Source organism: Myxine glutinosa, chromosome 1 (genome assembly GCF_964187855.1).
Source record: "Myxine glutinosa chromosome 1, kmMyxGlut1.1, whole genome shotgun sequence".
NCBI classification, from domain to species: domain Eukaryota; kingdom Metazoa; phylum Chordata; class Myxini; order Myxiniformes; family Myxinidae; genus Myxine; species Myxine glutinosa.
Window position 1 is genome coordinate 315,734,882 of NC_136261.1, and position 11,952 is coordinate 315,746,833.

The following is an 11,952-nucleotide window of genomic DNA, read 5'->3' on the forward strand; positions in this document are numbered from 1 at the left end:
CGAGCAAAAGTAATGCTAAACTACAACTTTGTTTTTTTCCGATTCATATTCAAAAAAAATAAATATGAGATTCAATTGAAATTCCTGGGAGGGGAACTATTACCTCTCTCCTTCTTCGAAGGTCTGATAATGCTACTCATAGGTTCAAATCCCATACATACACTGTTAATTATCTTGACCACAGGTTTGGTGCCAGAATAAATGCAAAAAAAACCATCTAAAGCTCAGTAAAACAGAAATATCGACAAAAGTTCCATCTCTGAGAGATGCTGCGTAACTCCATACACCGCCAAAAGTGTTTGTGGAAGTGACGTCACAGTGTCAGTAGACCGTTCTTGAGCCGCCAAAATTGAGCACACTTAGCCCTAGCAATGGATTTTTGTGCTGGAGTAGAACCGTTCTTTCGAACCGGAATACAGTGGAGCAGAACTAAAGAATGTTCAAACTCTACTTTGGACCAACCAAAGTAACAGTGACAAAGTAACAGTAACAGGGAAGGCTTAGACTGGTGAAAATGCAGACATTTAACAGCTCTTTCCTCTGCCGCGTCAGTTTTTGGAACTTTGTGTTGAAAAATGGTTGGACACGCCTCTTCTACCAATGTTTTCTGTATTACATCATATCCTAATAGATCGGCCTGTCTTTTGTTGCCCCAGTTGACAACACCAAGGCTCGAAGTGGTATTGTGCCTTCCGAAAGAAAAATTGTCAGCAGATTGACCCAGTTCCTATATTATGAAGCCACTTCATTGCTAACTCTCTCTTTTATGGATGTTTATCTATATTTGGGATCTTGAAAACGTTTTTACTGCACTTTCATCTCTCATTGGCAGAGCTCCCTGACACTCCTGCATCCTTTACTGGCCCTGTGACATCATATTCTTTCGAAACCTTGCTCTCGCGATAACCCATTGGGGGCAAAGAGTGTACAGTAAATACGTTCATGATCTTTTTTTGTTCAATATTACTTGAACTACAATGGTATTGGAAGCCAAATTTCAGAGAGAAACTAGAATGGCACTCGGTAGAGCGCATACCTCCACCAGACTGAGCATTTTGTTTTGTATCCCACTGATAGGTCAGATCCAGATGCAGATCTTCACCAAAATCAAATCAATTTGTCTTTGTCCTAACACCAACTTTCATCTGAATCTGTCCACAACTTTTTAAAATATCATGCTATATATCGTTTTCCTCTTTCTCTCAATGGTGAAGAATCGCTAAAAATTCTCAGATCTGGATCCAGATTTTTACCAAAATCTAATCGATTCGTCCTTGTCACGCACCGAACTTGTCCACCACATTTTATCCAAATCTGTCCAAAACTTTGACATATCCTGCCCACAGACAGACAAACAGACAGGAGTGAAAACATAACCTCTGTCCACTTTTTATTTGCACTTTGAAGTCTTTGGTATGACTGTTTCAAATTGCTGACATCCCAGACTCAGAGCGGACACTCTAGTTATTGCACCACCATGTCTGGCAGGGAGACGTGTGACTGCTCTATAGTTAAAAAGGACCGTTTTGTATGGAGTGTGTCGAGGGATAAAACCCTGACCTCTTGTTTGAGACCCATGTCAATCACCGATTGTTGCCACAGAAGAAGTAGCATGTCGACGGTGAAATGACATTAGCAGGAGCCAAAGTGATGGTTGAAGATCAGAGATCTGGACTCTAGAGAAAAAAAGTGAGTATTGAAACTGAACAAAAAGGACACTAATGCCATGGAGTCAGTCGTGCTGAAGGAATTTATCCTCCTTGGCATAAGAAAAGTTCACATGCTGTCACATTTTTCAGAGGAGTTGTCGGATTGCTACAGGAAAAGAGGGATTTTGGACTGGGCCTTTCCTGCAAAGCCAATCAACGTTTGTGTTAGTATTGTCTTTTGTGACAAAATAATCCAAAGCAAAGGACATGGTGAGGATGTTCCAAAGACAAACTTGACCAACTGGTACCAAGTTTTTGTAAATGGTGAAAGACCCACGAGTTTGGGGTCAAGTAAGCCTGATGCTCAATCTGGGTGCATCTGACAGAACACAACAGCTACGAGCTTTGCAGAGAGCAGGTTTGCAACAGTGGGTTGGATTTCCAGGGGGTAAAGGGAGCCATCTTTCTGTCAATCGCCTCACTGAATCGTAACAATAGCGAGATGCTGGTTAGCATAGCTGGAGGTGTGAATATATGAGCTGCTGAAGGAGTGAAAGTAGGTACCCTGGTTCGCGAAGTGAAAGGCAAGGTTAGGCGTTTGTTTGCGTACGTGCGTACGTGCGGCGTACGTGCGTGTCTGCATTAAAATCCACTTTCTCAGCAATCGTTGGTCTGATTGACACAAAATTTTACCATAGGAACGCCTCTGCCTGTATAATTTTTTTTTTATGCATAATAATAGACGTCATAGGTCACGTGGTACAGACGCCATCTTGGAAAAATGTTACACCTGTCTCTGAAAGTGCTCGTTGGAAAAAAATTGAAACGAGGCTCATTGTGAAGTACTCCCCATGGGTAATAAGATATTTTAATGATTTTATTTCAATGAATTATTTTATTTTCAATGAATAAAATCTGTGTCCATCAGACTAACAGTTGCAGAGAAAAAAATCATTTTCATACTGATCAGATCAAGCGTTGTACCTCAAATTATGATATCATAAAGAAGGCACCGATGACATCATCATTTGAAGTGCAACGCTTGATCTGATCAGTATGAAAAACATTTTTCTCTGCAACTGTTAGTCTGATGGACACAAAATTTTCACCATAGGAGGGCCTCCTGTAGAATATTTTAATGATAATTATGACATCATAGGTCACGTGGTACAGGTGCCATCTTGGAAAAACTTCACACCTCTATCTCTGAAACCACCCATGGAACAAATTTAAACATGGCTCATTGTCAAGCACTCCCCATGGAGAATAAGATATATGTTAATGATGATGTCATCGGTGCGTTTGTTTTGACATAATTCCACAAGTATAACACTTCATTCGATCAGTATGAATTTTTTTTTCTCTGCAACTGTTGTCTGATGGAAACCAAATTTTCACCGTAGGAGCGCCTCCTCGTGTAGAATATTTTAATGATAATTATGATGTCATAGGTCACGTGGTACGGGCGGCATCTCGGAAAAAACGAAAAACGTTGCACCTCTATCTCCAAAACCGCTCCATGGAAAAAAAATTTGAAACGTCGCTCATTTTAAAGAACTCAGCATGGGGGAATAAGTGTTGTTAACGATTATGTCATTGGTGCCTTAATTATGACGTCATAATTCGACAGGGACAACGCTTCGTCTGATCAGTTTGAAATTTCTTGAGCATGATCTATGCAACAATTATATTAGAGAATATAAATTGAGGATGTCATCGCTCACGTGGTCTGGCAGCCACATTGGATCAAAGAAAAAAAAACCTTCAAAAACAGAAGAGTTGGCTCGCAGCAAGTTGACTGCACAGACAGGGTAAGTATTCTATGAATACCATCTAGTTTGTTGAGAAATGAGTCCCTGGCACAGTCTTCGAGATGAAAAAATAGTGGACCAGTCGGTGGAAGAGATGGAGGGCTGCAGGCCAGTCTAACCTGCCTGATTAAGCTGTTAGACAGGGAAGTGCCATGCTGTATCAGGCAGACATACTGGTACACTTTTAAGAGTACAACTAAACTAAATAAATAACTAATAAACTAATAAATAAATGAATAATAAACTAAACCAAATAAATGACAAAACCGACACTCCTCACTGGCTTTGTTAGTGGGGATGGAGACTGTGACACCCAGCCAGGACCAAAAATAACACCTGGCAAAGGGTGGATGAGCATCCAGTAAGGAGATGGTGTCTCCTAAAAAACACCAATCCGGTTTGGACCGGTTAAAGCCATACCAAAGACTTTAAAAATGATATGTGCTGCTTCTTTGCTTGAAAAGGATAGAGCACAGACAATCGCCATTGGGTGGCATCCATGGGGAGGAGGAAATTCCTCTTGAGGAAATGCCCCACTGAGTATAGTGAGAAAAGCAGCGCCATTGTTATGATGTCGCTGGTACCCAGACTCCCAGAGTATCCCGGGTAGTGACGGCACTTCCCCCAAGCTCAGTGGCTGTGTTAAGTGTTTGTCTTGTCAGTATGTCTGTGTGTGGGTCAGCTCTATTATGAGCATTAGCCCATGTATGTAAAAAAAAAAAAAAGCACATGTCCTTCCGCCTCCTCCTCCCACCTTGTATATCCTAACATACATCCCCCCTGCACTCCTCCCCCTTCATTCTATCTCCTCTGCAGGTCCTCTCACTTTTCCTTCACACTTGCAACAAACCTCCACCTCTCCTTTTCTTTATTACATTCACCACTTTGTTTTATTTTCTTATTTTCATTTTAACCCTCCCCGTTCTTATATGTATAATGTTTTGACATTTTGTTTCATAAGTATTGAATTTATCTGTTGCATTATATATTTTTCTTCATGCTTGAATTGTATTGTGATTCTGGTTTTCCTCCTTCTCTTTACTCTTTACTCTTTACAGAGTGCTGGTGCTGCCGAAGAAGTTTATTGGCAAGGGTTATACTGGGTGGTTTGCCATTGCCATCCCAGCAGTAGTTCGTGCAGGAATTTTGAAGTTGGCCATGGTGCCGGCGATAGCTTACCTAATCTTCATGAAGGACACCATGGGATATTTAACATCAGCGAACTAATGTCGACAGATGGGATGAACGTTTAACGTCCATCCGAGGGACGGTACACACATTTATGAATCTGTGAAACACCTGGGTGGCAGTTTACAGCTGGGTCGGGATTTGAACCCAGGTTAGACAGCTTAGAGGCGAGTGTGTGTTCCGCCCATTTATACCGTGCCGCAGCCTCACCCCGACCTAAGAGCGTAACACACGTCACACTTTAGCCATTGAAGAACTAGCAATATGGGAGGAGTGAACAATGAGCACACAAATCATAAATCGCACAACCGTAACAAACTATTGCATTGTTTTCCAATCTGGAATTTTTTGAAACTTTTCAGAATATGGATTTTCTCAACTAAATACCAATTTGAGTTTAACTTTGATAAGCTCCTACTGCCTTCCATGAGGCGGTCAAAATGGTCTCCAATTAAGATGCAATCATCAAGGAAACTGTGATTTAAAAAAAATCTTTTCAACACAATAGTATCGAGTTCACACGAAAAGGAATTCCCTCACTACTTATACTCTTATACACAAGTGTGTCTCATAAAGGGCTACAAGTTTTTAATGCTTTTAAATTTAGTTTCAAGTCCAGTGCTCTCAAGACTGGCATCATTAGAAAGAGTTACTGGAAAAGTTTTATAATCATGACATTTTAGGACATTTACTTCCAAAATGTCTTTGTTATAAAAAATCGATTATTCTTGTGCTATTTGAGTTACCTTATGAACTTCAATGCAGGATGCTATTGGGTCCATCAAGCCTGCATAATGGCTGCCAACCTATGGTTGGTTGGCCATAGTCTACCCTTTTTAAATGCTGAGCATCAAGCAACGAAGCAGCACATACCATTTTAAAAGTCTTTGGTATGACTGCCGGGGTTCGAACCACCGGCCTCTCGGACTCAGAGCAGACGCTCGAACATTTATATAATATTATATTAAATATACATATTATATGTGCTGCAGCCTCAACAACCCTGGTGTTGGGCTAGCGGCTAGGGTGCCAGCCTAGGATCCTAGGATCCTGGGTTCGAATCCCAGTCGATCGCCGAATTAACGCCAGGGGGGTTGACTCAGCCTGTCATCCTTCCGAGGTCGGCTAATTGAGTACCAGTACACTGGTAATTCCCTGTTTGTCGTTAAAGGCGGCAAAAAGGGTTGGCGTCAGGAAGGGCATCCGGCCGTAAAACATTGCTTCAAAAAGGGGACCGAAAAACAACAACAACCACGGTTCCCGAAAAAGGCCAACCCCTGCTTTGCGGGGAAAAATGGCCTCTAAAGGTGGTTTTATACATATTATATGTACAGATTTGTTTGTTTTTTTATTATCGAGAGTGAGTGAGGTTTTGCATCCGCAACCTGCAAACAAGAAAATCTCTTAAATAAGAGGTTATTGTTTTGATGTAATGTTTTTTTTTTTAAGGCTTTACCATTCCTGGTATCTCATGAAGCTGGTTTGGTGATTATTTAGCAGGAATGGTTTTAATGGATGAGATTAGGCATACGATCATCATATATGAGCTCAAAGAACGAGCACAGTGGCCATGTTCAAAAAAAAATTTTTTTTTAAGGTAGAATGGGATCACTGACATTCACATCCAGAGAGGAAATAATCAGTTTTAGTCAAATTAAATCCTTAATTTCAATTGAACAAGGAGCAGACCTCGGTGCTCTAGTCTAGTCATTATGGTGAACTAGTTGCGCGATATTTCCAGGATTACTATGAAGATGACGTGTAATATCATACGATAAGGTAGTTGCGTTCTTCCCCTCTCACTTCTAGTCATTCTCTACCTTGTCATCATACTCTTGACAGTGTTGGAGCTGCTGAAGCAGTTTCTTGGCATGGATTATCCTGGGAGGTTTGCAATTGTCTTCCCAGCAGCCAGTCAGGACAGGAATTTGCAATTTGTTCAGGGTGTCGGTGAGATCTCGCCTACTGTTGTGATCATTAACATCCACCGACAACCATTGCTAGCAGAGGGGTCCTCCTGTTTAACGTCCATTTGAGGGAAGGTGCACCCATTGATGAATCGCCATGCGTGTGAAACATCTTCAGGGTGGCAGTTTATAGCTAGGTCGAGATTCAAATGTAGGCTATACGGGTCAGCGGCGAGTGCACGTACCTCTAAGCTATCAAACCTTAGACAGTAGAGTAAGATGAGAAAAAAAACCTTTGCTGCACGTACCAGTGGGACCTTCACTCTGGCCTCCCCGATGCAGCTTCCCACTCGAAATGACCGTGAATGCGCGGTGACTTCCCGTAAAAGTGCTGCAAAGAGAAGATGCAACACTTGCATTTGCGCAATCTTCACAAGCACAAGCATTCTTATGCACAAGAAGTGGGATACAAGTCAATGTGGCATTTTCTCAAAGAAAGCAATGAGTATTTTCTGCTTTTCTCTTTAACCAATTCAAGAAATTTCTCTCACTGTGATTTAAAAAAAATTAAGGTTGTAGACCGATACTTTTAGATAAGACTATTGTAGACCGATACTTTTACGTAAGACTATTGCAGACCGATACTTTTAGGAAAGACTATTGCAGACCGATACTTTTAGGAAAGACTATTGCAGACCGATACTTTTAGGTAAGACTATTGCAGATCGATACTTTTAGGAAAGACTATTGTAGACCGATACTTTTAGGAAAGACTAGTGCAGACCGATACTTTTAGGAAAGACTATTGTAGACCGATACTTTTAGGTAAGACTATTGCAGACCGATACTTTTAGGAAAGACTATTGTAGACCGATACTTTTAGGTAGGACTATTGCAGACCGATACTTTTAGGAAAGACTTGCAGACCGATACTTTTAGGAAAGACTATTGTAGACCGATACTTTTAGGTAAGACTATTGTAGACAGATACTTTTAGGTAAGACTATTGCAGACCGATACTTTTAGGAAAGACTTGCAGACCGATACTTTTAGGAAAGACTATTGTAGACCGATACTTTTAGGTAAGACTATTGTAGACAGATACTTTTAGGTAAGACTATTGCAGACCGATACTTTTAGGAAAGACTATTGCATACCGATACTTTTAGGAAAGACTATTGCAGACCGATACTTTTAGGAAAGACTATTGTAGACTGATACTTTTAAGTAAGACTATTGTAGACAGATACTTTTAGGTAAGACTATTGCAGACCGATACTTTTAGGAAAGACTATTGCATACCGATACTTTTAGGAAAGACTATTGTAGACCGATACTTTTAGGAAAGACTATTGTAGACCGATATTTTTAGGAAAGACTATTGCAGACCGATACTTTTAGGAAAGACTATTGTAGACTGATACTTTTAAGTAAGACTATTGTAGACAGATACTTTTAGGTAAGACTATTGCAGACCGATACTTTTAGGAAAGACTATTGCATACTGATACTTTTAGGAAAGACTATTGTAGACCGATACTTTTAGGAAAGACTATTGTAGACCGATACTTTTAGGAAAGACTATTGTAGACCGACACTTTTAGGTAAGACTATTGTAGACTGATACTTTTAAGTAAGACTATTGTAGACAGATACTTTTAGGTAAGACTATTGCAGACCGATACTTTTAGGAAAGACTATTGCATACCGATACTTTTAGGAAAGACTATTGTAGACCAATACTTTTAGGAAAGACTATAGTAGACCGATACTTTTAGGAAAGACTATTGTGGACCGATACTTTTAGGAAAGACTATTGTAGACCGATACTTTTAGGTAAGACTATTGTAGACCGATACTTTTAGGAAAGACTATAGTAGACCGTTACTTTTAGGAAAGACTATTGTGGACCGATACTTTTAGGAAAGACTATTGTAGACCGATACTTTTAGGTAAGACTATTGCAGCCCGATACTTTTAGGAAAGACTATTGTAGACCGATACTTTTAGGAAACACTTGTAGACCGATACTTTTAGGAAAGAGTATTGTAGACCGATACTTTTAGGTAAGACTATTGTAGATCGATACTTTTAGGTAAGACTATTGCAGACAGATACTTTTAGGTAAGACTATTATCGTCCGATACTTTTAGGAAATAATATTGTTGGCCGATACTTTTAGGAAAGACTATTATAGGCCGATACTTTTAGGAAAGACTATTATAGGCCGATACTTTTAGGAAAGACTTTTATAGGCCGATACTTTTAGGAAAGACTATTATAGGCCGATACTTTTAGGAAAGACTTTTATCGGCCGATACTTTTAGGAAAGACTATTATAGGCCGATACTTTTAGGAAAGACTATTGTTGACAGTTTTCATAAATGCTACCTTTTTTCTGACCATTGTTGTTTAATGGATGGTGGTGGTGGTAGTAGTAGTAATAGTGGTAGTAGTAGTAGTAGTAGTAGTAGAAGTTGTATGGAAACTTTTTTGATAAATTATTTCGATAACAATATTTGTTTAACCACTGAAATTAAAAATGTGCTACCGCACGAATATTTGCTTTGCTATTTTCAAAGCTTAGAAAGGAAAAAATTTCAACAGCTATATATGGTGTGTGCCATCAGGGTAACCAAACCAATTCAACTTCTACTTAATGAGCTTTCAAGTTCAGTAAGTGTATCTGCCTTCGGGAAGAACGTCACAATTTTGGCCCAGAATTGGCACCAAATCTCTAACGAGCTCTTCAAACCAACCGAACGCTTTAGTTAACGAAACCGAGCAAAATGCTGATTAGGCCCTGTTGCTTGTTCACAGCCGTTTTTGTTGGCAGCCAAAGATGGCTGTGAGGGTGTGTAGTGTTTACGTTTTCAGTTCATTGTCTGTGAAAATGGCACTTTTGTTATGCTTCAACTTCTTCTTTCTCGTCTTCCTTAAACCCTAATTTGTCAATTGGAAAAACAAGCGATTCCATTGCAAAGTGATTCCGTTCTCCTGCTGAACTTATCGTTCCAACGCAAATTGTAATTTACGTAATGCATCCATTGATCAAATAATGACCAATGAAGATGTGAGGAAGAAGTGATTTCACAACATTTTTGGTTAATTCATCACTCAAACGCAACGTGTCATTATCGCTTCCCCTTCGTTGGGCAGAGAGGGATGTTGTGACCGCACCGTGGCGTCTCAGGCGTCCCACCTGCAAAGCATCGGGTGCGCCGCGCCTGAAAAACTGTGTTGGGGGTAGATTAGCGGGGCTTGGATCATGGGAAGAGCCAGGGCTGCAGGTGGCACTTGGCCGGCTTGGACAGTTCCAGCGAGAGGTAACGCGGGGCTCACGGTGTCGTAACCGGACCCTCCCAGAATAAGGAGGGTCGGGGGTTCGGCGGAAGGGGCCATTTGCAGTTCTCCTTTGCCCTCACTGGTTTCGCTTTCTGTCGGACTCACTCCGTTTCCGCCGACGTCCCCTCCGTGATCTCCAGGGTCGCAAAGTACAAAGTTCCCCGGACAGTTCGACACCCGTGCTGCCGGACTCTCTCCCAAAGCGTCCTTTGGCTTCGCTAACGCGTCCTTTAGCCTGGGCTCCTCTCGTTCCTCCTCCTCTCCATCACAAGGCTCTTCCACAGGACTCTGACGCTCCCTCTTAAGACAAGGCTGGAGGGTTTCGTCCATTCCAACACCTGGGTCGTGCCCACCTGAAAAAAAGAGAAGGCAACGGAGAGGGAAGGAGGGAGTGTGGGCAGATTACAGGGAGGGAAAGGAGCATCGGCAATAGCTTTTTGTTATAAGCATAAGGGGCAGGTATCGATAGCTTCGCTGGGAATATTAGATTTAATGTGGACGTGTACGACTTTTGGAAGCGTGCAGGAGGGCAGTCAATGGGTAAATGGGCTACGATTCAAAGTAGAAACACCACTGACTTGCAGACACGCCCGGGCCACACTGTACGCGTATCCTGGAGCGGAAAGCGCAAATGTTTTGCGAAGCGGTCGCGTCGGCACCAAAACACTTCTGAAGAAACAGGAAAAGGCGCCACTTTTTAACGACTGGCGCAGAAGGACTCGACGCCCAGTGGCGTGAACGCGTTCAGGTAAACGTTACCGGGGGGGAAAAGGAGCGACGCGCGATGGACACGCGCCCGCACGCACCGATCTAAATAGGCCTCCCCCGACCTACGACTTACGTACGGGCCCCGGTCATGTGTCCACGAGCGTTTGCAAAATGTCGGAGCGCGCGCGCTCGTACCTGCGCGCCTCGAGACCAGCACTTTGGGCCTCATTCACGTAACGGTCTCTGGCCCATTGCGAAACGTGTACGCGGAAGCTGCACACGACCCGCCTCGCCTGTCTCTGTCTCACTTTCTGTAACCAAAATAGGGGCGGGGGGAGCTGCCTAAAATAGATAAATAAATAAAAATCCATCCATAGAAATATGTGTGTGTGTGTATATTTATATAATTATCAAATTATGTGTGTGTCTATATTTATATATACTGTATTTACATATTGTGGGTGCCATTTTCAACTTTTCCATTGGATATTAAAACTAAAGCGCCACTCGCCTAAGTTTTTTTTCCAATGTATGGGGAACTTAATTTTTCCTAAATGAAATTTACTCATCTTACTTAGTATTAGTATTATAATTGAAAAAAAAACCTAGTGTGTGTGTGTGTGTGTGTGTGTGTGCGTGCGTGTGTGTGTGTGTGTGTGTATGTATATATGTGTGTGTGTGTGTGTGTGTGTGTGTGTGTGTGTGTGTGTGTGTGTGTGTGTGTGTGTGTGTGTGTGTGTGTGTGTGTGTGTGTGTGTATATATATATACAGTATATGTTTGATTGTGTGTGTGTATGTGTGTGTGTCTGTGTCTCAGACTTATAATTAATATATTATAACCTCCATTACTTGGAATGAACATGATATCGACAGTAATTTGTCACAGAGATACAAAGCTTCTCGAGGATCGAGGGAGGATGCCGGTTCATACATACTCGCTGATTTCCACGCTCTTGCACGACTCCTCCTGCCCATTGCTCAGTCTCTCCGGGTCGAGGGTGTCGCGTGTTTTGGGCTCCGGTTAACTCCGCGAAGGCCACAAACCGCCCGGCCCGCCCCCATCGTACCGCCTCCCCGGTCTCCCCAGAGCGCCAACGAGGAAAGGGGAGGAGAGTGGAGAGAGCAAGGGGGGTGGAGGGGAGTGGGGTGTTGCGGGTACAGGGAGTGAAGGCGGTTTGGAAACGGAACTGTGCGCGTCTGGTCGCCGCTGATAGGGACCGGGGTTGTGAATGTGAGGTGCGATAGACCGAAACCGCGCTCCGAGAGGCCTGGCCACACGCCCCACTCACTCGCACGGCCAACTCAGCAAACGCTGTAGTAGCCGCTCCGCTGCAGCTGCTTCT

At 42.3% G+C, this 11,952-nt stretch overlaps 1 protein-coding gene across 4 annotated transcripts in view; it reads right to left on the bottom strand.

Moving 5' to 3' along the window:
* Nucleotides 1-11,616, bottom strand: part of LOC137410778 (uncharacterized) — a 16,611-nt gene extending 4,995 nt beyond the window's left edge. Inside the window, exons 1-5 of one of the 4 annotated variants that reach the window (XM_078769210.1) lie at nt 11,545-11,611; nt 10,804-10,919; nt 10,479-10,569; nt 9,758-10,253; nt 6,864-6,946 (exon numbers count right to left, since the gene is read on the bottom strand). In XM_078769210.1, the coding sequence (XP_078625336.1) occupies nt 6,864-6,946; nt 9,758-10,230 (556 nt within the window). In that variant the 5' untranslated portion in view covers nt 10,231-10,253; nt 10,479-10,569; nt 10,804-10,919; nt 11,545-11,611. Of the gene's footprint in view, nt 1-6,863; nt 6,947-9,757; nt 10,254-10,478; nt 10,570-10,741; nt 10,920-11,544 lie in introns of all 4 variants that reach the window. The other 3 variants (XM_078769194.1, XM_068096239.2, XM_068096232.2) reach the window with 3 other exon arrangements.
* Nucleotides 11,617-11,952: the final 336 nt, after the last annotated feature.